The sequence below is a fragment of the Equus caballus genome, chromosome 5, assembly GCF_041296265.1.
Source record: "Equus caballus isolate H_3958 breed thoroughbred chromosome 5, TB-T2T, whole genome shotgun sequence".
NCBI lineage: Eukaryota > Metazoa > Chordata > Mammalia > Perissodactyla > Equidae > Equus > Equus caballus.
The window spans coordinates 76318537-76345163 of record NC_091688.1 but is presented as its reverse complement, the minus strand read 5'-3'; the positions used below and the strand labels follow the sequence as shown (position 1 = coordinate 76345163).

The window sequence follows — 26627 nt, the reverse complement described above, 5'->3', positions numbered from 1 at the left end:
GAGGATTAAATGAGCTACGATATGTAAAGGCACTTAGCACAGTGCTTGGCACAAAGTAACACTCAATAAATGATGGCTGTTGTATGGAAGGTGAAGAAGCAGGGTAATTAAGGGTGACCCTAAAATCTCTAGCTTAAGAATTTGAAAAATGCTGAGGACAGTGAGCAGGATAGGAAGTGTTGGAGGAGGGTGAGTTTTACGGGGAGGGAGAACACGAATTTGTTTTTGGACATGTTGAGTCTGATATGTCTATACAACCTGGGGGTGGGAGTGTCCAGCAAGAGCGGGACCTCAGAACTCGAGGTTCGGTGGACACTGGACAGCCACTGAAGCAATGGCAGACAGGAGAGAGTTGAGGATGGACACGGACACTTTATGGGCGACAAGGGAGGAGGAGCAGCCAAGGAGGAGTCAGGGAGCTGTTCCAGGCAGAAGATCTGGAGAGGGAACTGTTTTAAGGGTGGATAAGCTGTTAGAGAAAGGGGTTCATCTCGTTTGGGAGCTGTGGGAATTCTTGTTTCTTCAGTAGGGAAAACGAGAGCTGAAACCCAAGACCACTTGACTTGTTGAAGGATCTCTGGCTCCACCCATAGGGCTGTCTTTAAGGGGCCCAGTGTGGCCCTCAGGTGACTTGCTGCCCCTTACCTCCAGGTATTGATTAGCCAGGCGTAGGGTGCGATCAGCGATGTCAAATACATCCCTCCAGTCGATGTCGGCCATGTTGTCAGCCCGGCTCTCTCGAGGACCGTTGTAGAGGAAGTGGAGCACAGCTTCAGCAGCAATACCTTCCTCTCCAAGCTGCTTATTCAAAAAGTCTCTTACTGTCGGGTTCCCCAGGGTGTCCTTAGCAAGAAGCAATACAGTTACAGCTTTAGAAATTCCACAGGATCTTTGGTCTGGTTTTTATGGCATTTCCAATTTTTAATGAATAGGGATAAACTCTAAGCCTCCCCAAAAAGCTAGTGGGTTTTCTTCCATCATAAGGTGTATCTATCCATATCCCATTTTCCCCGAATACATGAGTCTCTATAAGAGAGGGAAGGTATGTATATGGGGTGGGGGAAGCAGGACAGGCAAAATGGTATTCAGGGAGCTTTCTTTTTCTTAAGGAGTTTCGTTCTCTTTTAATTATCCCTGCTATATAGGACTCTTTTCTCCTGGTTTTGCGAAGTTTAAAATGATGCCACACAGATACACACAATCATCTTTGCAGTTATGGAGCTGGATCCTGGCGGAGAAGGCCCTGTGGATCTGAGTTCCTCAAGTGAATTTGGAAAAGCAAGAAACCTCAGGGAGCCAATGGTCTTGTGGCAGTTTTTACATTTCCCCTAGAATTCAAGAAACAGATTTCCCACCCAAAGTCAATGACTCCACTTGGCGACAGCTTCTAGAACTGGTGCTTGTTATATTTTGATCTTACTACAGTAGTGATTAACCCTTTACTGGGAAAAGGAAACAAATGGAACTTTCTTGGCCCTTCTCCCCCACTCCCCCTCCCAACCTCTAATGCCATCCGTACTCTGATCATGGTCATCTGTGTGCTCTTGTCAAAGAAGTACCAGATCTGGGGCCCGACTTCTTCCCAGGCTTTGACCAACTTCCTAAGGCGCTCCAGCTCTTCAAAAGTCGAGTTGGCCTAAAACCAGACAGAGATAGAGACAGAGAAAAGAATGGAGAGAAAAAAAGTGAGAGAGAACATTTGGTGTATCTTTCCTGCCCCATCACAAACCCTCAAGCTTTAGGAAAGGCTTTTCAGGGAAGCGTCTTTATTGTTTTGCTCTATTGATATTTCCCAGAACGATCTGCTATTTTCCAGCCTCCCAGACTGACAGAATCTAATTTCTTAGTATCTCAGAAGTACATGTAATAGGTGATGTTATTGTCTCAGAACCTCATTAAAGCTAGCTCTAGACTTCCTGTGAGCAAATGCTCTTCCTCCCTTCCTCTCTCTCTTTGTCTGTTCCAGGTAGCCAGGATTCAGAGAACTGTGAGCCCTTCCATTAGGGATATAACTCAGGTGCTGGGAAGGAAAACCTCATCGTAGGATGCTGGGCAGAGAGGGGAGGGCCCAGGCAGGGGTGCATTCCAATGATGGCTGTGGATGGGGAAGGAACCCAAGAGTCTACTTAGCAAAAAACAAACATGAGGCTTACTACTGGGAGGGCACAGTAAAATACACACACACACACTCTTCTGGGCAGTCCAAGGTAGAAGGGACAAGACAGCTGGGATCTTACATTCTTCAGTACCCTGCGTGCTGCAGGGGAATCCGGGGTAAAGAGGATTTTTCCCATCAGCAAAGGCTTTGCCGCCCTCCACACTATTTTGGTTAGAGGGTTTGACTCCAGGCTCTGGATCAATGCGTTACAAAAGGTCGCTGCCGGAGAGAAGGACAGATTTCATAGAAACTCCCGGTTGCTCAGAGCTAAACATAGTCATTAACGTGTTCACATCACATGTGTCATTTAACTCCATGCTGGAGGATTTGACAAATAACCTAAATTAATACGCTGTACCACACCAATAATGAGCTCATCATTAGTAAGTAACAAAACGCCACAGTGCATCTCAATAGGGGCCTCATCAGAGAAACAAAGGATGGGGCTTGCCCTGTGGTTTATTCTGCTTGAGAAGAAGGAGGCTGAGAAGCCTGCTTGCGATTATTCCAAGAAGCAGAGGCCACTCACAGATGAAAGAGACCGAGAGGCCTCCCCTTGGAATCTCAGCTTTAGTCTCAATAATTTCCCTTCAATTAGCTGCTTAACTTCTTTGTTGTGTGTGGCTATCTCAGTGCCCAGATGCTTTTGGTGTGTGCCTTGCTGCCTCTTTTCAGTTTTAAACTAGAGGGTCACCCAGTTGCATTTCTTCCCCACCCCACTCTTCTTTACCCCACAGGAGCCAAAAAAAAACAGCAGTGAAAGGTGGGAAAGATGACTTGCCAGGGACTTGCCGTTTGGAACCTAACTTGGTACTATACACACAGACTCTCAGAGCATTGTGTTTGTAGAAACATCCCACAGCCATGTTTACTTGCCAGGGCCCTTCTGACCTGAGCTTTGCTTGCAACTCTGGGTTGCCTCCTCATTTATCTTTCTTCTCTTCCTCCGTAACTTAACCCCAGGTCAATCAGATCAGTGGGAAATGTCCCCTCTGTTCCCTTTCCAAGTGGGTCTCAGTTCTTTCCATGGCTTACATCCAGAATTCTTTATGAGCACCGGCCTGTTCCTACTGCGGGAAATGGGCTTTCTGGGAGGGGAAGTCTCTTTGCCGAGGGACCCTCAATAAGACGGAGGGAGAGTCAACCCCAGGACTGATTTCCCAGGGACGTGTCAAACCATCAGCTTAACCAACATTGGAAGCCGATTTGTATGCACAACTCAGAAAACTTACTTGTTCTTTTGTCATAAGAATAGATAGGATCTTTCCTTGTAGAGTCAATCCCCAGGAAGGCCTTATAGTTATTGTCTTCATACCAGTTGAAGGAGAACACCCGAGAGCCTCCTCCCTCCGGGTAGCCACAAAAGAGGTCAGACAGGATGCCCGTCAGCTGTGTGAAAGTCTCTGGGCCGTCTGTCTGCAGAAGGGGCCTGGTCACCCACAGCAGGTCTTGAACACTTGGCCGATGGATGAACTAGGGCAAGGCAAAGGCTTCGGGTTATTTTAAGGCAGTCAGAATCATAGTCTACCATGAGGCCAAAGCTTCAAAGTTTGGGGAGACCTCCACATATGTGTTTGACTTCCCCATTTGAAAGAAAACATTCCTATTGTCAGCAATGCTTATTTCAGCCATGAAATAAAAACCTACTGCCATGTACTCAGGGCCAAGGAGGAAACTAGGATGAGCCTTAAAGGACATCACAAGTGAATCCCAAAGCATTTTAATATCGCTTCTCTTTCTAGTACCCTTTATTTGAATTCCTTGGGAATGTGTCCTTGAGGGAATGTAGAGCTATTTCACTGCAGCCAGTTCTTGGGTTCTGTGATCCCACCAAGATGGGGATACTGGAAAAGACCGGGAAACAAAATGATGCAGGAATGGATCTGTCCTAGAAAGGCAAGGTCAGATAAATTTCTTTAGTCAAATAGTGTAGAATTTAGTTTCTTATATTTGGAAAATTATCTTCTTCTTAGCTTAATTTTACCAAATGTGAACTCTTCATTTCTCTGAAATGTGTGGTTTGTGGTTTCTTTTAGTGTGTGTGTGTGTGTTTATTTGTGTGTATGTGTTTTAAGATTCAAGCACATATAGAACAGATGAAGTCTCCATTCTTGGAAAAACGCTTTTTAAATTCTGTGCTAAACTGAGAAGAGGCTGGTGGTCTTCTCCTCTCCAAATGGGTACCCATGGCACTCTCTGGCCTCACCCTTTGAAGGTAGATCTGTAATGCTGGCAACTAAGTTGAGGGCTACCAGAGTTGCCAGGGTCTTGGCTCCCATAATGCCATCTGGCTTTGCTTTAGGGGAAAATAGGAAATAAAAACAATACTGTTTTTATTCCCAGAACACACTTTATTACTCATTTTTAAAGGCATTTGGGAATTTGCAAAACGATTAAGATTCAATCAGGTGAGACTGAAAACAGCTCCCCTGCTGCAATAAGTGATGTTTACCTGTCATCCCTTCTCTGTCCGCAGGCCAACACTTGCCCTCTGAACCTGTTGAGTGCCCTGTAGAATCCACACAGTGAGTCATGCCTATAACCACAGTCTAGGCTTCAATAATAAAGCTGGAATCTCAAATTGCTTCAACAACAGTAAGTCTTGTGATGGTAATCTAAGGGGTTATTACTATTATTATGTTGCTCATTTAATCAAAGCACTCGGAGATGAAGGATCTGTTTCAGGGTCGAATGGTCTAGTATCTGTTAATATAAACTGGGCCATCTGCTTCAGCTTACATCACAAATGCTTAGACTTGCTATCTAGACAGGCAAGAAACTTCTGGAACTCCTACACAGAATGAAGAGTGTTGAGATGCTTTGGGGATTTTTTTTTACATTCTCTATCAACTTCAACCCTATTATACTGATATGAATTTTTTAAATGCTTATGAAGGAAAGAATGTTAAACAGAGACTCCCACTGCAGCAAGTGGCAATCAGGACAATGGGCCCTTCTCTGACTTCCCTGCTCACACTCTGCTGAGGCTGAGCTCAGTTTTCTGAAGACAGATTCCAACCATGCAATGTTCTAGGCTGGCAAAGCCCAAGTCAGCTGAGAATACTGGAGGGGGAAAAAGTTTGGAGAAAATTATATTTCACCTTTTGCCTCCCTTTCATAATGCTCATCACACTTGAAGGTAATTGCTTATTTCACATCTCTCTTCCCCATTAGACTGTATGTTTCACAAGGGCAGTGACCACATCTGTGTCTTCGTCATTATTCTCCCAGCACCTCTCATCTACTGAGTAGAGAATCAGTTTCTATACAGCCAAAGGCTTGTGCAATCAGATGTTAATTAAAACGTGTGCATCTTTTACAAAACAACACGAAAAAGTCAATTACTTTCTTTGTGATGAAATGAGTTGATATATGTAAGACTCAGCACCTGTAAGCACTGTGTAAGTATATACTATTACTATTAGCGGTATAGGTGTGTGTGGATTTTTAAGAGCATAATATTGGACCACATCAGTACTGAAAAGACTCAGATTTGATTGTCAGTCTGTTGATAATTTGCCACACCAGACAGGGTGGTATTTCTTTCGAGGCGTGAAATCAGAAGGATGGTTCCTTTCTGTCTGCCTCTGACCCAGGAGCACAGATAATTTAGAATATAAACAGGTGCTTTGAAATTGCTAGATGGAAAGATCAAATATATTTCTCCTTGAACAGGTTTGAGGCAAAATTAAATTATTAAAATGGTGGAAAGATATAACAAAATTATAATTACTATCATCGGGCCACTTACTTCTTGAATTCTTGGTGACACATCAGATAATATTTTTCCCCAGGATCTCAGATTGATACCTTGAGAACTGCTCTCTAGGAGTGTGGGAAGCTGTAATTGATAGAAAACAAATTAAAATAGATATATATGTATATATATAGTTCCCCACACACACATAGGCGCTATCTGATCCCCTCTATGCTTGAAAACCATTTCCTCCCTTCCTTCTGATCACAGGGCCTCTTCTGCAAGATTGCTTTCAGAAACAAACTCCTTTTATCCAGTTGAGACCATCAAAGGCTCTTATTCCAAGTCACCCTGCTGAGCTAGTCAATCACAAAGAGTTTCATGGTGACATTAAATACACCAAAGTGACTCTGGCTGCTGGTTTAGTGACGCCAAACAAGGCTCCTGCAAGAAGGCGAACAGCGCAGCTGCTGGGGTGGAAAGGAAGGCTGTGTGCGGAGCTGACGTCTGTTCACCTTGGGCTTTGTAGATACTCTTGGGCTTTCTCGTCGTTGTTCACGTCTTCGCTCCCTTTGTGTCCTTTTCAGGCAGGTTGCGTCTCTCCCTCTGTTCAACACTACTTTCCTATATGGAAGATGTGGCCAGTTACATCACCTTTCTTTTAAAGCTGCTGCTGGCAGCTTTAAAGAGAGAAGTTCCCTTGCAGATTCTCCAGGGGATAGCAGTGTTCAGGTGACCCCAGGCCCCTGGGACCACAGAGAACTGTTCGTGCCTTTTCCACCTCGGTGGGGAATGTGGAAGCCCACTTGGTGGCTCCAAGTCCCAGAGCCTGACGGGAACACCTTGTTTTCCAGAAACCAGGTTCAAGTCCTGAATGAATGACTGCATTCTCACTCATCCTGTGTCTTTTAGGACTGAGTGCTAAGTTTTAAGAGGGTAGTTTTCAAACACAAGTGTGCATCTCGAGTAGTCCTGGAGGCGATCGGCCTTTCAACAAGCTTGACATGTAATTCTGATTCAAGCATCTGTGGAGCACAGGCCACAAGCCTTGCTTTTTATTTTCCAGTGGGCTTCTCCTAAATGACGAACACCCTGAGCCAGCTGTGGGAAAGCAGAGATGCAGACGGAGTCAGGCTTTGACCAGCCCAGCCTCCCCTCTTTCCGCACTGTGCGTGCAGGGGCCTTTGTGTCCTCTCTGACCTTGAAGCCAAAGAACAAATGTAGGTACCCTCATGGTGCATTAGCTTTTCAGGCTTGTTTTCCAACTGTAAAATGAAAGGCTTGGCTATGCATGAGAGCTACAAAGTAGGTAGCAGAATTTTCCAGAGGAAGGTGCAGCAAAGCCACCATAGAAACTATACCCCTGAGAAGTGTCTTCTGTCCTCAACGCTAACACTGGGCCTAGGCATTGGTCTTGCCATGACTTCTTTTCAAACTCCTTGAAAATGGCTTCATTGTCTGCTGGGCAAGGCACTTTAATTCCTGTTTCCCCACAGGAGAGTGGGCTGAGGAGAGTACGTAGGAAGAGAGGAAGCAGGTAAAGACGTGTGTCAATGGCAAGTCATCACCCGTCCTGTCCCTTCTCCCTCCTAACTATCTCCAACAAGATCTGTCAGAAATGGAAGGGGATCCAAGAGGTACATCAAAAAATGCCATGTGTGGACCTTATTTTGATTTTGATCTGAAGAAACCAGTTGTAACAATCAGAGGGAAAGTGAACATGACTGGGTCTGAGATAAGATTAAGGAATGAGAGTTAATTTTGTTGGGTGTGATCATAGCATTGTGGTTTTGTTAAAACAGAGTTTTCATCTGTTAGAGATACATAGGGAAGTATGGAAGGGTGAAATGACATGTTGTCTGTGATTTGCTTTAAAAGACATTGGGGGAAAATATTGGGGAACAGATAAAATAAGAATGGCCAAATGTTGAAAACAGTTGAAGCTGGGTGATGGATACCTAGTTGGGTGAAGCTGGGTACATGGGGGTTCAGTAAACTATTCTCTCTACTTTTATACTTAGGTTTATAATAAAAATTAAAAAGAGGGTTTTTTTGTCTGCATGCAAAAATAAATACATTGCTGAATGAGTGAATACTAAGTACAGATTCTCTCCTCTCTGTTTTTTCTTCCTCACTAGGACTGCCTTTGCTCAGGCTCGTCTTGCCTCCCTCCCAGAGTATTTTATCAGAATAGCCTTCTGCTGGCCCCTTGCCTCTAGTCTCCACCCTTCCAGTGCACCCTCCACACTGTAGCCTAAGTTACCTAACAGGCCGACATAATCACGTCACTTCTCCTGCTCAAGGATCCTCCTTGGCTCCATACTGTCTCCAGGAGAGAAGGTCAATACCAGTGTTGGACACACAGGGCCTCCATGAGCTGGTGGGTGGCTCCTTCTCTAGCCTTCTCTCTTGCTTTTCCTCCATCAGGCTGGACTTCTTTCTACATTCCCTATGAGGTCAGTCTCCTTCTCATGCCTCCTAGCTCTGCACACTGTTCCCCCTGCCCTTCTCTGTCTGGCTTGCTTTTCCTCATCCTTCGAGCCTCATTCCTAACACCACTTATCTATGTGAAAGGCAGTGTCCCTGTGATCTAGATAAGACTCCTCTTTCTCTGCCGCTTTGCTCACCCTCGCCCTGCTATGTTCTATTAAGGCGCCTCGTTTATTTCCTTCCTTACACTCTTCACCATTGCTAATTCTTCTGTTCTTTACTTGTCCTCTGTCTCTCTTATTAGACTCTAAGCTCCATGTAGACAGGAACCGTGTCTGTGTGCTGGGCACATAATAGACACTCAGGTATATATCAGACACAATGAATGAATGAATGCTCATATTATAGCAACAAGCAGATGGACTCTGATTGTTTATATACCTGACACTCCATGACATGGTATGCGCATTAAAGGCAGGGTATTAGTTGGGGTTCTCCAGAGAAAACAGATCCAAGAGGATGTGTGTGTGTATATATATACACACAGACAGGAAGTATATATATATATATATATATATATATATGCGTGTGTGTATGCACGTGTGTGTATATATATGCGTGTGTGTGTATATATATGTGTGTGTATGTATATATATGTGTGTGTGTATATATGTGTGTGTGTGTGTATGTATATATATATACCTGTAAATATATATATATATACATAGGAAGAGATTTGTTATAGGGAATTGGCTCATACAGTTATGGAGGCTGGCAAATCTTAAGATCTGCAAGGTAAGTCAGCAGGCTGGACACCCTGGAGAGGTGATGGTGTAGTTCCAGTCCAAAGGCTGAAGGGCTTGAGATCCAGGAAGAGTCAATGTTTCAGTTCCAAAGGCAGAAAAAAAGCCAAAGTTCCAGTTCAAAGGCAGTCAGGCAGGAAGATTCTCCCTTACTTGGCGGAGGGTCAGCCCTTTTGTTCTATTCAGGCCTTCAACTGATTGGTTAGGCCCACCCACATTAGAGAGGGTAATCTGCTTTACTTAATCTATGGATTTAAATGTCAATGTCATCCAAAACACGCAGGATAATGTCTGACCAAATATCTGGGCACCCCTTGACCCAGTCAAGTTGACACATAAAATTAACCAATACTAGAAGGGACTCTATCTTTTTATCTTTGTATCACTCAAACTTCTTATCTATTGTATTCTCTATAGACACTCAGGAAACATCTGTGAATCATAACACTGGGCACTGGAGCAAAGGTTACCCTAGAGGCTATGACACATCAATGTCCAATTAGAGAAGGCTCCGCAAGACAAGTCTACTCTGAAGTTGCCTTGTTAAAAAAGAGTAAATGAATTTCAGTCTTTTCATCTTGAAGTCAGATTCCCTTATATTGAGGTCGTGTTAGAAGAGGATGTAATGAATAAGTGGTAAATTAATAACTTCCTGAAAATTCACCATTATTCAGTTTTACTAATTCAATCAATTTCATTACTCAGGTAATTCTGAATCAGAAATACAACACAGATTTTTTGAAGATAACTAACAAGACTAATAACTGCTTACTTACATGAAGCATGGGGTAAGGCTCTCCCTCAGTCTGTGCCTCTCCACCATCAAGGGTATTAATAATTTGGTATGTATCTTTCCAGAAACACCAAACTTTTAACTTTATTTTTACATATTTCCCCTGGTTGACAATTCCACAGACCTCTGCTTTTTGACCAGTTTGTAGTTCAATCACATTAGCTTACAGGCCAGGGCTGGGAGAACACCCTGTCCCAAATGGTGTTTTTGCTTTCCCTAAATACTAAAGGTTCACTTCAAGAGCACGAGATAAGCGTCCCCCCCAATCCCCACATTTTCATCACCCTGCTGTCTAAGAGAGGTTTAATAAATCAATAACAGGCAGCATAAGAAAGATTACAAGAAAAAAACACTCATTTATCCGCTCCATAAACATTGAGTAGCAATGAATTTATGTGCAGGACAGAAGAGATACAAAAATGAGCAGATCTCTGTTCTTACTGCAAAAATTGACATCAATGTTCATGCTCATCCTCGTAGTCCCAACCCTTTGCTCAAAGACTGAGCTACATCACTACCCGCCCTCAGAAGCTACAGTATCCTTTCTGTTTGAGGACATTCTCTGCACAAACTCTTGACCTTTTTCCTCTTGCTTCTGCTGTGACTCAACTCCCACTGTGGCAGAGATCTCTGTCTACCCAACTTTGCTAAAGGTGATAATGCCTGGCTAAAAAACTACATTTCCCATGTATATGGGGTGGTCATATGACACAATTCAGACCAATGATATCAGGATAAGTGGGTGGGGCTTCTGGGAAAGGTCTTATAAAGGAGTGCACTCAGCCCTCCACCTTCCCCTTGCCTGGAACATCGATGAGCTGGAGGGGTAGGGCAAACATCTCAAGATAACCAGATGACAAGCAAATGCCACGGATGAGTGAGGGAAAAGAAGAGGAGTCTGCGTTCTTGAGAAAATTTGTGGAGCCTCCATAGCACTCCTGAATGACCCACCACAGGACTCTCCTTTAGGAGGAAAATGAAACCCGCTGCCTTTCAGCATCCTGCTCCTCACAGCCAACTACTGTTTCTAAAAGATGTAATCACACATTTGACAAATATGTATTGAGTGTCTGCTGTGTGTCAGGTGCTGGGGGTACAGCAATGAGCAAAGCAAAGTCCTCCCTTTATGACGTCTGTTGTTGTTGTTATGGCCATCAAGTCAGCTCCTGGTGACCTTATGAATGAGTGATGTCCACGATGTCCTTTCCTCAACAGCCCTACTCAGCATCTGTAGACTCATGGAGTCTACCTTAACAGAGTTTACCTTCAAGAATCTCACTGATGTATCTTCAGCCTTCCCACTGCTGTTATCGTGTATAAATGCTCAAAATTCTCACACATGAAAGAAAGAAATTCTTCTGATCCTTTATCGCCTGGTAGCTACAGTCTTCCCTCCGCCACCCTTAACTTCCACACTTCTTGGAAGAGTAGTTCACATCCAGTGATTCACTGCCTCCCCAACACCTCCTCATCTTCCACTCTCATCATCCTACTAGGATGCTATAACTAGAACTCCAGGGTTCCTCCCAGTTTCTAAGTCTCATAGATACTTTTAGTTTTTGTCTTTTCAGACATGTCTGCTTTTCTCGACACTTTTAATCATGTCGTTTTCCTCCCTTGGCATCTGTGACACTGCTCTTGCCGGTTTGTTGTGTTTCTTCTCTGCCTTTCCCACGAGCTCCTCTGCCTCTCCCTTCCCCTTCAGTGCTGAGGTTCCTGAGGGCCTGCAGACCTGCGCTCCTCTCACTCTGCACACCTTCCCTGGGTGGCTTCATTCCCTTTACCATTTAATCTGCCACCTGTTTGCTGAGGACTTCTCAATCTGCACCTCCAACGTCCACCTGGCTGCTGGACATTTGCTTGGATCCAACTTGTCCTAAACTGATCACATGATCTTTCCTCAAACCAGCTTCTGTTCCTTTGCGCCCTTCTTCAGCAGGTGACACCACCTTCTGCCCAGTCACCTGGGCTAGAAGCCTGGGAGTTGTCCCTGATTCTTCCCCATTCCCATCCCATTGTCAAAATCCCCAGTCTGCAGATCTAGGAACTGGCGCTGGCTCTGAGCGTGCGGCAGGATGAGCCCTCAGATGGCAGAGAGGGTGGTCAAGGGACACCTGAAAGACTGACTTAGGAAAAAGCTGGAATCAAGGATAGAAGTCCAAGAAGGTATGCAGAGAAAAAACAACCAGATCCTAGATGATGAGAAGGTACTTAAGAGGGACTAGGAACCCAGGCACAGAAAATAAGGGATTGTCACCACTCGTGTGTCCAAAAAGATTGGACATTGATCAATCAGTCACCAGCTCCTATAGCTTTTAATTACTTCCTCTTCTTTCTGAGTCTGCTGTCTCTTTTCCTCACTTGACTGTGGGCTGGAGATTATCTGTGGCTGTATTTTACCTAAGTGGACATCTTCTCTCCATCCCCTCTCCTTTATCTCCATAGGCTCTAGGCACGTTCTGATCTTAAAACTCCATCCCGCATCACATTCAACACATTGAAAATCACTCATATCTTTATCTATCCGTATCTATATGTATTTTTATCGATACATAGAGTTCTATATATCAATATAGATATAGATAGATATGTATACAGACTTCGTTTTTGAGGAAGATTAGCCCTGAGCTAACATCTGCCGCCAATCCTCATCTTTTTGCTGAGGAAGACTGGCCCTGGGCTAACACCTGTGCCCATCTTCCTCTACTTTATATGTGGGATGCCTGCCACAGCATGGCTTGAGAAGTGGTGCTAGGTCTGCACCCGGGATCCAAACCAGTGAACCCTGGACTGCCAAAGCAGAGCATGCAAACTTAACTGCCACGCCACCAGGCCGGCCCCCTGTATATAAACTTTTTAAGGCTCTTCATTTTGCTTTTGAAGTTATTTGGCCTTGAATAACTCACTTAATGAATGATCTGGTATGATTTCTCAGCAATCATTGCAAATACTTAGGAATGTTTGTAAAGTGGGAAAACCTGAGCTATAAACTAGTTTTTAATTTCAAATTGTATGAACACTAAATTTAACAATTAAGTTGGATAATATTACCCTCCTTAAACATTCAATTTAATGTTTATTCATTTTAATTCTAAAGCTTTTTTTTTTTGTATTTAAGAGGCACAATTTTTTATTTTCAACTCTCAAACATGTTTGCAGGCCTCTGCAAAGCTTGTGGTCCTTGGATACTGCACCTATTACTTTAGTTCCTAATAGACAAAATGGCCCACCCACCCCCTTCCACTCCATCCTCCCTCCACCCCTACTGGGCAAAGTCAAGGTGTCTGAAACCACCTCATTTTCTCCAGAAAGCCTCTTTCCTTCACCGTCATGCTCTTCCTGTCCTCTTTCCCCACTGGTTGGGTGCCCCTCCTAGCTGCTCCTAGAATTCTCAGTGCATTTATTTACCACTTTTATATTAGTTTGCTATTGTTTATTAATGTATGCGTCTCTCCACTACCCTTTAAACTCATTAGCATAGGGATCAATTTATTTTGTTTTATATCTTCAGGACGTGGTACACAGTAGGTGCTCAATAAATGTGTGTTGCATTAATTAAAGAGTAAATGGACTATAATCTAGTGGAAAAGAGACAGTGTCTATTGAGGTTCCATGAGAGATGTCTATACAGGTATGATGGAGACTTACAGGCATGGAGTGGTTCGTCCCACCTGGGGACAGTGAAGGTGACATTTGAGCTGATGTTTGAAGGAAGACAAGTTGATGAGCACTGAGGGTGAGGGCAGTGTCTGTGGACAGAAGGAGAGGGCCAGGAATTCCAGGTGGAGGGAGGAACGTGAGGAGAGTCAGCAGGAGAGAGTGACTAGAGAGACAGCCAGATAAGAACAAGACCAGGAATTTAGGGGAGAGGGAACAGGAGGAACCACAGCTTGAGATGCATTTTTGTGTCTGGTTAACACTTTTTCTTTTCTTAATAATATTCATTATTCACACATTTACTGAGCTCCAGCTGTGTGCCTGGTATCATAGCTGCAATTCCTTTCCTAGCGCTTTTCAGTGGAGATGGCAGATAATGAGGGTTTTGTACTCACACATTCATTTTAGAGACCACCTACAACTCAGAACAGTGCCTGCCCCCCCAGGGAGCCCTCCGTATGTATCTGGCCACCAGTTGTCTGACTGATGTTGCCATAAATTATAGAATAACTTTCCCAGGGCCCTCCTCTTCCTTTGGTTCCCTCCCCCATTATCTATTCAGACGCATGTGGATTGTTGCTGCTAAAAGAACCGGAAGAGACTAAGTTTATTTGAATGGAGATGGGAAAACATTTCTGGAAAAAAGGTCATAGACCAAAATGGCAAGGATCATCTCACACACGGAGACACACAGACACACACACATACCACCGTTTCCTATGCCAAACAAGTTCTTTTAATTTCCCAAACAACAAGTAACCCTCCATGTCACCACTGGGCTCAGTCCTGCCAACTCAAGTTCAAGGTCTGATTTGACTTCTTCAGGAAGACTGGATATACACATGGGCCATGGAAAGGGTATGTCTCTATCGTCTCTCAGCTGTGGCTGGTCTGAGGGGTCCCTGGGCTTTGGTCCTGTACTTACAAAATGGATACAAGGCCCTAGTCAGCAGCCAAGAAGATTCTGGCTATGTGAAGTCTCTGTTTGGGTTCTCAAGGGGCAAGAAACTTGTCTCTCCTTTGGGATGGTGTAATATTTTATTCTTAAGGCAGAATAAAGCATGTTAGCTACTAAAAAAAATCTTGTTTGCTCATGTTTTGGCTCCAATGGGTAAATCAAACAGATGCCACTCTGCCAGCTGAATTTTTGTTTGTTTTACTTTCTCTGATTCAAAGAAGACTATCTGGAAAACAGTACTGATTTCTAAGTTGAGAATGTACCTAACGCCAGGTAAATAGGTAGCCTTAGGTTGAAAGTATCTTTACAGGGATGACATGGCCTCTGGGAGCTGGGGGAAGGCTCTGGAGTGAGGGATGAGTTGCTGTCTTGAAAGACCCAGACAGAGGTGAAAAGCAGATGAAGCGGTGGACAGACAGTATGGGCCTGCTGTGTATAATCACGGGCTAGTGCTACAGGAAATCCAGATTTATCCGGGAGGGAAGTTGTTGCTAGGCAACTGGGAGAATGTAGATTTGAAGCATGTTTGTTGCAACCTGACAGTTGTTAAGCATCAGATGAAAAGAGAGGAAGCTGGCTTCAGTGGTGAGGGGGCAACCAGGAGGGGACACCATGAGCACCAGGAAATGCGTCATGAGAGGAGAATTCAGACTAAATCACTCGGGGTGGGGGGATGGGGGGTGGTGTGGAATGCCAAACTGTGTCCACAGGGAGGGGTCACAGAGACATGCTGTCTCCCAGGACTGGAGGGGACAGAGCATCTGAACAAGAGGGTGGGCTCTGGGGTATGTGAACAGACAAGTTATGGGACTCTCTTTCTCTCAATAGAAACTAGGCCTTTTTTTCTCCGTGGTGACTTCAGTCCCGGTATTTGTGGTTGCTGAAAGCAAAACTGAGTTTGGAATCTAGGGGCAGTCAAAAGGTCACTCCGTGAGACAGACCTCCTCCTAGTCTGAGGGGTCTGAGGAGAGAATGTCCCATGTAAGTGTTTGAGGAGGACGTTTCTGGGAGTGGAGCAATGACAGAGGAACAGTGGGGCCCTCCACAAAGCGGCTGTTCAAATTCTTGCTTTGGTAAGAGCAAAACTGCATTTTGTTTCAAACTGCTTTTCCGTCTCATCTCTAAGGTGAATTTCACTACCATCCCCTGAGATATGTAGCGTAAGTCTTGTTATCTCGATTTTACAGATGCGGAAGCTGAGATTCTTTTAAATAACTGCAAGTTAGGAGCCAATCCAGAACGTGGACCCAGTCTCCTGATCACCGGGAGGTCTTTGCATGCTCCAGCAGGATGCCCACCCTCTGGTCCTTTCACCATGGGGTCCCACACTCAGGGGAGAAGCTGATTACTTCCAAAGGAGAGTTAAGAAAGAATCTGTGTCTATATTGAGACCTTTTAGGAAAGAACATATATTAATGGTAGGTAGGAAAGGAATTTTAATGCAAAAGCTCCTAACCTGGCGTTTGGCTTCAGGGGCTCCAGGAGCTCCCACCCGCCGTGTGTCTGTGTGAACTTATATTTCTCTAAGGAAAAAGTTACAGCTATTATCAGATTCTCAAAGGTAGTCCTAATCCATAAAAAGGTTAAGAACTGCTGTTCTGTAGAGAGAAGAAATATCAGAGGCCAAAATCCTTCTTAAAACCAGTTTCCCCTGGAGACAGTCTGATGCCTCACGCTTTGGTGCTTGATATATAGCTACTGAATAAAGGCCAGGACCCCAGGACCCGTTACGGGCAGTCTTCCAGGGGCCTGCTCTTGTCCTAAGTGACTCTAGTTTTGACCTCTCAGGATATTCTTCTTTTTAAATTCATAAAAACAACATCTGATATGTCATGAAAATAAGCTCTGGCCCACTGCATGCTTGGAGCCTAAAAGAATCCAAGGCAGGCCGATATCAATGACATCCGTAGGCCTAATGTACATTTAATGGACACCAATGTTCTTCTTCTCTGTTTCTTTTTATTTCTTTTTTATTGAAATCCGTTCACCCAGAGGAAATTTTGATTTTAATAGACACACAGTTTTGTAGATGTAGACAGAACAAATGCTAATGCTGTAAATTGGATATACTTGCTGTGGCTTAACAATGTTCAAAAAAAATCCGTTTTCTGACTTGATTTTGTTTTCAACAGCCCTTCTGACCCTGCTCTATGCTGCTGGTGTTGGCACCACTCTTATCTCTTATTTCCTCCCCAAAACCCTCACACAGAAGTGGGAGAAAGTTGATAGTCCAAAGATTCAGAAATTGGGAGGGAAGGAAATTATGAAGTTAAGAGATTAATGGGACCTCATTGTAAAATCCTGGAGATGTGGGGCTTTTCCAGAGAATTTTAACAGAGCAATATAATCCAAAAATTGAAACACATAGTTGAAATTTGACAAACAGCAACGAATGATCCCAGAGAGCCGAAACCGGGGCCAGCTCGCTCTGGGCAGAGGGTAGTCCACCCACATTTATTCTCAATGATTCAGGAATTTAGGGAGCAGAGCCAAGAACAAAGCAGGACATTGAAAGGAGCGTGTAGTCAGGACCCCCAAGACTGGGTCCTTTCTTCCCCCGTACTCAATGTTCGGCCACCCCGTAGTCAAAGAAACACGGGTAAAATGAAGTCAGAAAAGTAAAAAGCCGCAACAGAGTAGCATTTCAGGGGGAGGAAAGAAAGCTGAATCACGCCACACTGGAAGCGACTGCAGAGGGGAAAACCATGGGCCAAAATGCCGGGGAGGCCAAATTTCCTCTATCAACATCCATTGAAAGGGGGAAGGGAGGGAAACTCAGATTTCCCAGCAGTGTGGCAGGTCTTGGCACCGCCTCAGTTCCCCTGCCGAACTTCCACAAATAAACATTCAGAGCAGAAGGACAGATTCGCTTCTCAGCAAGATTTCAAAGCTGTACACCAGAGTCAGAGAGAAAACAGGAAGGATCCTAGAGGGAGGAGGGGGAGGGGGAGGGGCATGCATGCCTTAGGCCAAATCAGATGGGAAACGTCCCAACCCCTCACCCGAAACTGACGCACCATTATTTATAAGATGTGAAACATTTAGTGTTGGCAGTCATGCTACCGTGGGCCCAGGTCTGAGCTGCTGGGTTTCAAGCTGGGGGCGTTAAGCCTGAAAAGAACACAGGTGAAGACAAACCCTTTGAAGCTATCTCAACCAAGGTGAAACCAAGAGGAGCTAAATCTCCTTGGAGAAAATCCAGCCACCTGGCTGCTTGTTTCTTTCCCAGCAAACCTAGGTCACTGGGCATCCAATGTATGTGTGTAAGCGCGTGCTTGCATGTGCATGAGTGTACGTATGGGGATGGGTGGGGTGCAGTAAGGCCTGCATCTGGATGATTTGAGGATGACAACACTCACCCTGATCATCAAGGGGCCGAGGAAAAACACAGCTGGCCCCAGTTGGCACTGACCCCCAAACTCCCCTCTCCAATTCTCTGAGCTCTCCAGGTTCCTGGGTCTGGAGGTTGCACCCCACCTACACTCCCAGCACCTTACACAACAAGCAGGTGTCGTCACAGTGGTTTACTGAGATCGCCCTTTTTCTTTGTTAATGAGCACTGACTTGGCATTTAATAAAACCTTATTTACACGCTGGCGTACGTGCGTGTGAGAAAGAGCCAGGAGAACAGAAGGCGCGGCATTCCCTGTGCGGGGCTGAACGTGGCCTCTTGCCAACCAGCTGCAAAAACAGCCTTGTCCTGAGAGGCTTCGCCCTGCCTCGGAGCAGCCCCTGCCTCGGGGAGGGTCATGTTCTGTCCTGAGCCCTCTGTGATGCCTTAGCGGGGGTTTTTCTAAAAACCCTGATAGGATGGGTATAGGAGCAATAAAAGCAAAAATCTCATCTTAATGCCTGCAATTTCTTTCATTTCCCTATTAGCAATTTTTTTTAATGTTTAGCTGCTCTGTCCATTGGTCAAATGGAAAAGCACATGTCAAGGGCACCAGACATGGTGTTTGTCCTCTTTGCTTGGGGCTCATATGTCCTGTCTTGGTCTGGTCTTTCCCCACAGAGATGAGCAAGAGCAAGACGGTGGTGCGTGATCCTCAAGGTCCGTCCCCGTCTCCCGCAGGGCTTTCTCCTTCAGGCAGGCTCCGGGGCCACGCACCACCGGCTTTGCTAAGAGCACAGCAGGGAGGATATGACTCAACACCACCTTGATCTTCTGGGTGATCAAATCAAAGTGCTTCAAAGCCTTAGCAGTATTAGGGTACTATTATTATTATGCTTGGTCTGTAGAATTGAGACTGTAAATCAAACTCCTATTTGAGGTCGGTGATTCTCAACCGTGTGGCTGGACATTGAAACGATCTGGGAAGCTTTTAAAAACACTAAAGGCCAGCTGAATCAGAACCTCTGGGGTTGGGGGCTGGGAATTTGTAGTTTTTAAAAGCTCCCCAGGTGATTCAATGTGCAACCAAGGCTGGAAGCCAGTGCTCCAGTGGCCACATGTTGTCAGCATTGCTGTCTCTAAGCCATGATGCTGTGACACGGCCTATTTGCTCATCTGCTGAGTGAGGGCAGAGGCTCACGGTTAGAGCCCTGGCCTCAGCACGGGGCCTGGCTCCTCACAGGTGCCCCGTTCAGGTTTGAGTGCACGGACACATGTCCAGAGGAGGTGAGCGAGCACGCAAGACTTGCCCCAGGTCAGTGAGGGCGACCAGCCAAAGTTCTCCTCTGGGTTCTGACCTCTAGCACCTGCCAGAGCAGCATGGAAGGGCAGCGTTTCTGGTCTTTCTTGTCTGACAAATAAACATTTGGAAGCCAGTGACCTGAGTTTGGGCCCAGTCCCTAATGAAGGGTTTGCCCCAGGACCCCCTTTATCCTGCTACATCCAGAACTGTCCTCCCAGAATGGCTGGTCATGCCCCGGAGGTCAATTGACCGATCCCAGCAGCCCAGGTGCATCAGACAGAGATGCCTGACCCTGCTCCTTTTCTAGTGACCAGAGGATTGCACCATCCTGGGCACCAGGGATCCTCTACCAGCTCTGCAAATACAGGTGCTGGTCCCTGGCCAGGCTGGTGTTCAGCTGCCCAGCATACAGGATCTTTATCACCCGACTCACTCTTCTGACTGATTCTGAAAACAAACCAAGGAGTGACTCTAAAATCAGGTTCCTTTTGGAACTTTAGACACACAAGTTTGGACCACATGGCTTTTTATTCTCCCTGCAGCGTGGGGAGCCGAGAGACCTTTTCTGGGGTCCTGGGCTCTCAGTGGTGGCAGCATCCATAGGTCCTGACCCCTCTTAGCACCCTGGAGGCCCACCCTGATGAGCCGGGAACTCTGTTGAGTAAATGTTTTGAGGGAAAGTCACACTTTGAAAGGGACGAAGTGTGAAATCTGCCAGAAATGGTGGGGTCTTGTTTTATTTTGTTTTGTTTCTAAAGGCCTTCGGCTTGATTTTTTTGTTTGTTTTGCTGAGGAATACTGTCCCTGAGCTGACATCTGTGCCAGTCTTCTTCTGTTTTATCTGTGGGTTGCCGCCACAGTGTGGCTAATAAGTGGTGTAGGTCCGCACTCAGGATGTGAACCCATGAACCTGGGCTGCCAAAGTGGAGCGCGCCAAACTTTAACCACTAGGCCATGGGGCCGACCCCCACAGCTTGCTTTTTAAGACAAACTGAGAGTGGGTTTTCTGGGACCTGAGACAGCAGCCATGGAAAAGCAAAACACAAATTCCTCAACCGAGTTCTCAGTGACCGGCACCCCCCACAACACAGCTCTGAAAGTTAAAATGTAGGCACAAGAGAAAATACAATTCAATGCTAGACGTGTTACATACGTCACTTCTGAAGGATTCTAATTTTGAGTGTTTCTTAAAGTGTGGCCTCCAATGACCTCCATTGGAATCGCCTGAGGTAACAGGGGAGCTTCCGGGCCCAGCCCAGATCTCCTGAATCAGTCCCTGGGCGTGGGTGCTGGGACCTTGCATCTTTTACCAGCTTCCCTGATGGTTTTCATTCACCCTGAAGTGTAACAACCACTGCTCTACACCTCCTTTATGTAATTCCCTCTTATCTTGTCCTAGCAAAGGAAGAGATATTATCAGGTCTCAAGAAGTGTGTCTGGGATGCAGTTCTGGAACACAGGGTTGAGCTGGGTCAGGGCTTTCCAAGTTTTTGAGATTATGAAATTTTCTCTATTATTTTCTACCCAGAAACAGCAACCTTTGGGGTCCAGAGCAGACCCCGAAGAGGGAGTGTGAAGCTCTCATTTATTGAAATTTACTAAATGAATATATTTTTTCATGTATCTTTTCGTACAACACTACCAATATTATATTTGTTTGTTGATGAGTGATGGGGTCAGGGAAGGCCAACTCTCTTGCCCATGATTGCCTAGCTAGGGAATGGTAGGGCAGGAAGTTAAACCAGACCTCCTTCTCTTTTCCACACTGCTAGAGGTGGCGGAAAGGATTCATCCCACATTTTGAGTGGACTCAGACCTGCCACAACCACAGACCTAATGATGAACCTAATAGCGACTCCCGGGTGCCTGGGTGACTGCTCTAGAAATGCCATCAGTCAAGATTCCTTGGGGCTTCAGAGCCTGGAGCTTCCTCAAGGATTGTCTTGAACACCAGGCTCACGCCCTCCCCGACTGTCAATTCATGAGTCTCATGGCCTGCCACCACGCCCTGCTGTCCTCAGGAATTACCTTCCAAGGGGCGAGAAGCTAAATATCTCCCTTACCACACGAAAGAGCTTGAAGAAGTCCACGTTGGCATACAGACTGTCTTCCATCCACTGTAGGGTGCCTTGGGAGAGGGAGCATATGGCGTCACGCACTGTCTGTGCCCCACGGCGCTGGCTGAAGATTATGAAGCGCTCCAGGAGGACCTCGCTGCAGGCAATGTCCTTCAGCACCAGGTCTGGGACTCCGTGAGCAAACTGCAGGGAGGAGAAGCAACATGGCAAATCCCTCTGTGGTAGGAGAATACCGCCTCCCAACGATGTCCATGTCCTAACCCACAGACCTGTGAATACATTATGTTTCATGGTAAGGGGAATTAAGACTGCAGACGAAATTAAGGTTGCTAGTCAGCTGACTTGAAGATAAGGAGATTATTTTGGATTATAAGAGTGGGCCCAATGTAATCACAAGGGTCCTTTAAATGTGGAAGAGGGAGGCAGAAGAAACAATGTCAGAGTAACGCAATGTGAGAAAGACTTGGTTGGCCACTGCTGGCCTTGAAGGTGAAAGGAGGCTACTAGCCAAGGAATGTGACAGTCTCTGGAAACTGGAAAATGGACTTCTGTCTGGGGCCCCCAGTAAGTAACACAGCTCTGCCAACACCTTGACTTTCAGACTTCTGACCTCTGATAAGCAATGAACAATTTTTAGTACTAGTATGTCCCAAATAGAGTCCAAATGGGGCATACTTATGCTAAAACATTATTTGTTATTTATCTGAAATTCAAATCAAGCTGGGCACCCAGTGTTTTATCTGCTGACCCTGACCCCTGGAGAGCCCACATCATCCTGTGGCGCTCATGGACAGTGACTCTTGAAGCACAATCCTCATGATGGCCTCCAGAGGCTAAGGAGGTCTCAACTCTGGCCAGGGACCCTTGGCCACCCAGCACAGTAACTGGACTCCCAGCAGTGGACGAGGCCCTGAGTAGTGTGCACAGGTTCATGAGCTTCCCCGGCCTCCACAATCTCCCCATGGCTTCTAATTACACAGTCCTCTGGGCTGCAGAGCAGGCCCAGGCTCGGCTACCCCCCTGCACAGAATCCGTCCAGACCACATATGAAAGCCTGGTTCCTAAATGAAGCACAGGTCATGGCTGACGCTGGGTTGGTGTGGACTCCGTCGGTCTCAGGGGACCATAACTGGGTGTGTGTTCCAACAGGGCCTTCCTGTTTTGCCCACACTTTACTTCTTGTCCCCAGTCAGAATCCCACCCTAAACCCTAATCCCAGAGTCTAAAACATTTTGAGGTGGGGGAAATCAATGAACTCACTGTCTAAACTTCTAACATTCCAGGGGAGAAAAGTGAGGAAGGAGGGGTTAGGTGACTCGAGAAGGTTACAACAGACTGGTGGGAAAGCGGGGACACCACGAAGGTCCCTGACTCATTCTTTCGCTCAGTCACTCATTCATTCAGTGCTCAGGCACTGAGTCCCATTCTACAGGACTAGGATAATTACTGGGGATACAGAGAGAAGAGGGTGAGTTTTCTGCTCTCCAGGGAGCTCGCGGGCTAGCTGGAAATGCAGGCGTTTAAGTAACAGTAAGTGCTCGATTGATCTAGTATAACCAGAGCACAGAAGAGGGAGCGTTACGAATAGCTAGCAAAGATAGCTCGCATTTACTGTTTACTGTTCTAAGTGCTTTCTTAGCACTTATTTATTCATTCTTTATTTATTTATTAGTTCTTTGAAACCCTGTAACAACCATATATGCAACACCCATATGGTCTATTTTAGAAATGAGGAAATATAGAGGCACAGACTGGTGAACTAGCCTGCGTGAGGTCACACAGTTAACTGTGTGTCTTTGCTGAGATTTGAACCCAGAGCTTGTGCTTAACCATTACGTGTTAGCTCTTCGTCGAGCAGGGAAGAGGGAGGGGGCAGGATCAAGAAAGGAGGGTTTGTGAATGATTTCACTGAGAAGGCAACATTTAAGCTGGACCTTGAAGCAAGTCCAGGATGTACAGGGCTGGGGATAAGGCATGGGATGAGGGACAGGCCAGAGAACTGTGCCCACTCTCGTTATCTAACAATTCCCTAGATGGAGAGAGGGGGGTGATGCGGTTCCCTTCGGAGCTGTGCTCAGACACCAGGCAGAAAGGACCAGGAGGGGTGTCCAGGCCTGATGGTAAAAAACAAAATTCCATGTTTGGTGAGGATGATCAGTTGGAGAGTGGTAAGCCACATGTGCCTATTTAAATGTAAAGTAATTAAAATTAAATAACATTTAAAATTCAGTTCCTCAGGGGCACTAGCCCCATGCCAAGTGCCCGCCAGCCATATGCGGCCAGCGGCTACCATATTGGACAGCACAGAGAATGAACGCTGCCGCCATGGAGGAGAGGTCTAGTGGACAGCGCTGGTAAGGGGCCACAGAGCTGGATGGAGACAGAGATGGAGGTAACCAGGCTGAGGAGCAGGGTGGGCATGAAGCGCCGAGGGAGCTGGTCACCATGAACGGCCTCTGCCAGCACAGAGCTCTGGGTTCCCTCTCAAGCTCTGGGCTTTGCTGCTCAGGGAAGCAGCAGCAGATCAGAGCCTGTGACACGAAACAAAGGCACAACCTGGGGACCCCTGCCCCTTCTACTCCCCGCACAAAGGCCTCCACCCCGAGGCCGGCAGCTCAGCGACTAGAGAACCAAATGTCATGTCAGGAGGAACTGGAGAGAAATTTCCCCTGAATTCCTGCCCTTATCTCCATCTCCCTTTTATTATCAACTGGAAGTCATCACAGGCATTTCCAGGACTTGAGTTTTACGAGCTGAAGAGAAAGCAAAGGGGAAAATGAGCAATCGATGCTGCGGCCACCACTGCCCTCGGGGGCGGGTGGGAGGGGAAGCGGGCAGGGCGCCCAGGACTGCCTCCAAGGGCCTCGCCAGGAGCCCACTGAGGCCAAGGCCTGGGCACTGCAGACGCCACGCTCCAAGGGCCCTGACATGTCGCCTCAGGGCTGACTCTTACTTCTCTTTGTCTAGTGTGGGTGAAAACCTCAGGATCTAAGAAGCCGGAAAAGTAGGTATGCGCTTCCTCACTAATGTGCAGGGAACCAGTCTGAAAACCCCCTTCAACGGAGCCAGCCAGGACCAGATGGGTGGGGTCCCCTCCCTCCCCTGGGCTCAGTCTTTATTTCAGGACTGACACAGGCCCTGACAATCTCTGTTTATGTCTTGGTCTCCCCTGGAGTCTGGAGGAGGTGCGGACTGTCAGCCGCAGCTTGTCTTGCGTTTTCACTGTGTTCATCACACTAAACCCACACACCTGGGGGCCGGGCTAGGAGCCGGTGAGGCCCGGAACCGGAGCACCCCTAAGCCGTCAGAATCAGCGCGGGGGCTTTTGAAAACACACATGGCTGGTGGTCGGGGCAGGGCCTGAGAATTTACATTGCTAACAATCTCCCAGTCCTTGCTGATGCTACCGCTCTCAGACTCTGAGAACCACTGAAGTGGAGTAAGGAACACCAGATTAGGAAGGAGAGGACCTGGATTCCGCGCTGGCTCTGACAATTTCTAGCTGTATGGCCGTATGCAAATCACTCGATTGCCAGACACCTCAGTTTCCCCATCTTTTTGACCCATCTCAGACTAATGTGAGGAACACAGGAGCCAACAGATGTGAAAGTCAAGTGTTAGTGGTAAAAACACTGTGTAAATATAGGAAATGATGAAAACAGACGAAATAGATTTTGGGGGAGATGGTTCAGAATGTGCAAAGGGGGCAGAAGAAGGAGTTGGCTGGCATGGAGAAGAAAGGGTGCTGGGAATCAGAAGGCCATTCTGCATGCTGCCCTCATCATGTTCTGTGACCGGGGGTGTTACCTCCGCCCTCTGACCTTTACCCTGCCAGTTTCTCGGCCCAGATCTCTCCTCTCAGTGGTATTTCCATGGCTGCCTTCTCTTCAGTCAGGTCTGCTCGAGTACCACCTCCTCAGCAAGGCCTTCCCTGACCACCTCATTTAAAAGTGCCCGCTCCCCACGCCTCCCCAGGCCCTCTCTAACTCCTGACTTGCTGGATTTTCCTCACACCACCTTTCTCAACCTGGACACGCACGGAATCCTTTGCTTCCCCGACGATCACCTGTTGCCCCCCCTGGAATGTAAGCTCCCAGAGTCAGGGGCTGGCCCGTATTGTTCACACTGTATTCTAGTACCTAAAATATCCGTAAGTATTTGACGAACGCTTGCAGAAACCTTGGTTTCCTCAGCTATAAGAGGAATTCGAGCCACATGATCTCTAAGTTTCCTTCCAGTTATAAAAATCTGAGATGTTTGAAGTGGTGCCAGGATTTGGGCCACTTCAGAATCCTATGATGGGAATGCTCTTTGTCTCAAGTGACGGCCAGGTATTTTTCTGAATATGTGACATGAATCGTGGATTCTGAATGTGAAAACAAGGAGGAAAAAACATGCAGGATCTCCCTTGCCTTTCTGAGGCTCAGTGCCCTCCCTCCCCTCCAGGGACCACTGGCCAAGGACATCCACCTACCTGCTCGGGACGGACTTGGGAGTTGACCAGAAGGTGGACAACCGAGTCAGACAGGCCAATATTTTTTATGAGAAATAGTGTCAGTGTTTCTTCATCTTTTAGGACATCCCGAATTCGTATTCCTCTTCCTGTACATGAATGAGAGAAAAAACAAAAAAGGAAAGGTCAACAAAGGTCAACAAGAGGAAAACAGGTAGAGATGATTGGAAACATTTCCCACTTGACTCTCAGAACAAGGCTCTGTTCTTGGGTTCCCTGGGAGCACCTGGAGACCAGGGCTCCCGCCAGTAGGCTGTCACCAACACAGTCACAACATTTACTGCTGAAGCAGCTGAGCAAAATTTAGTGAGAAGGCACAAAATGTGGAAAAAGTTGCCTAAGGGCAGGGCAGGGGTGGTTGTTAGACACTTCGTGGGGTTGGTCTAGGACAGTGGCTCTCAACAGGCTGGGGTTGAAGAGTCGGAGGAGGGCAATTCTGTCCCCCTGGGAATATTTGGCAATGTCTGGACATATTTTTGGTTATAACAATGGGGGAGGTGCTACTGGGTGGAGGCAGAGGACGCTGTGGAACATCCCATAATGCATAGGACAACCTCCCTGCCCACTCCAAAACAAAGAGCTATCTGGTGCAAAATGTCCATAGTGCTTAGGTTGAGAAACCCCAGTACAGGATTGGAGGAGATACATGCTATGTCCACACTGCAGTTGTCACGGGGTAGAGGACCCTTCCTGGTGTTTCTGTCATCTCAGCTAAGGCTCTAAGCTAGGGATATTGACATGGAATTGGGACTGTTTTGGGCAAGAAAAGCTGCAAGTAGGAAAGAGGGATGGCCTATTGCCTGGGCTTACAATTTCATGTCCTGATCAGCCCCAATCACACTCTCTGTAGCTCCACTCAAAACCTGCTAGAAGCCAACATTTCTTTATAAGGACGCATAGGGGACT

At 46.4% G+C, this 26627-nt stretch overlaps 1 protein-coding gene across 1 annotated transcript in view; it reads right to left on the bottom strand.

The window, feature by feature from the left end:
- The window catches only part of ABCA4 (ATP binding cassette subfamily A member 4), a 130644-nt gene that overhangs the window by 87697 nt on the left and 16320 nt on the right, over positions 1 to 26627 (bottom strand). The window contains exons 5-11 of the mRNA XM_005610408.4: positions 25683 to 25810; positions 21194 to 21391; positions 5910 to 5999; positions 3391 to 3631; positions 2238 to 2377; positions 1520 to 1636; positions 646 to 843 (exon numbers count right to left, since the gene is read on the bottom strand). Of these exons, the coding sequence (XP_005610465.3) occupies positions 646 to 843; positions 1520 to 1636; positions 2238 to 2377; positions 3391 to 3631; positions 5910 to 5999; positions 21194 to 21391; positions 25683 to 25810 (1112 nt within the window). The remainder of the gene's footprint in view (positions 1 to 645; positions 844 to 1519; positions 1637 to 2237; positions 2378 to 3390; positions 3632 to 5909; positions 6000 to 21193; positions 21392 to 25682; positions 25811 to 26627) is intronic.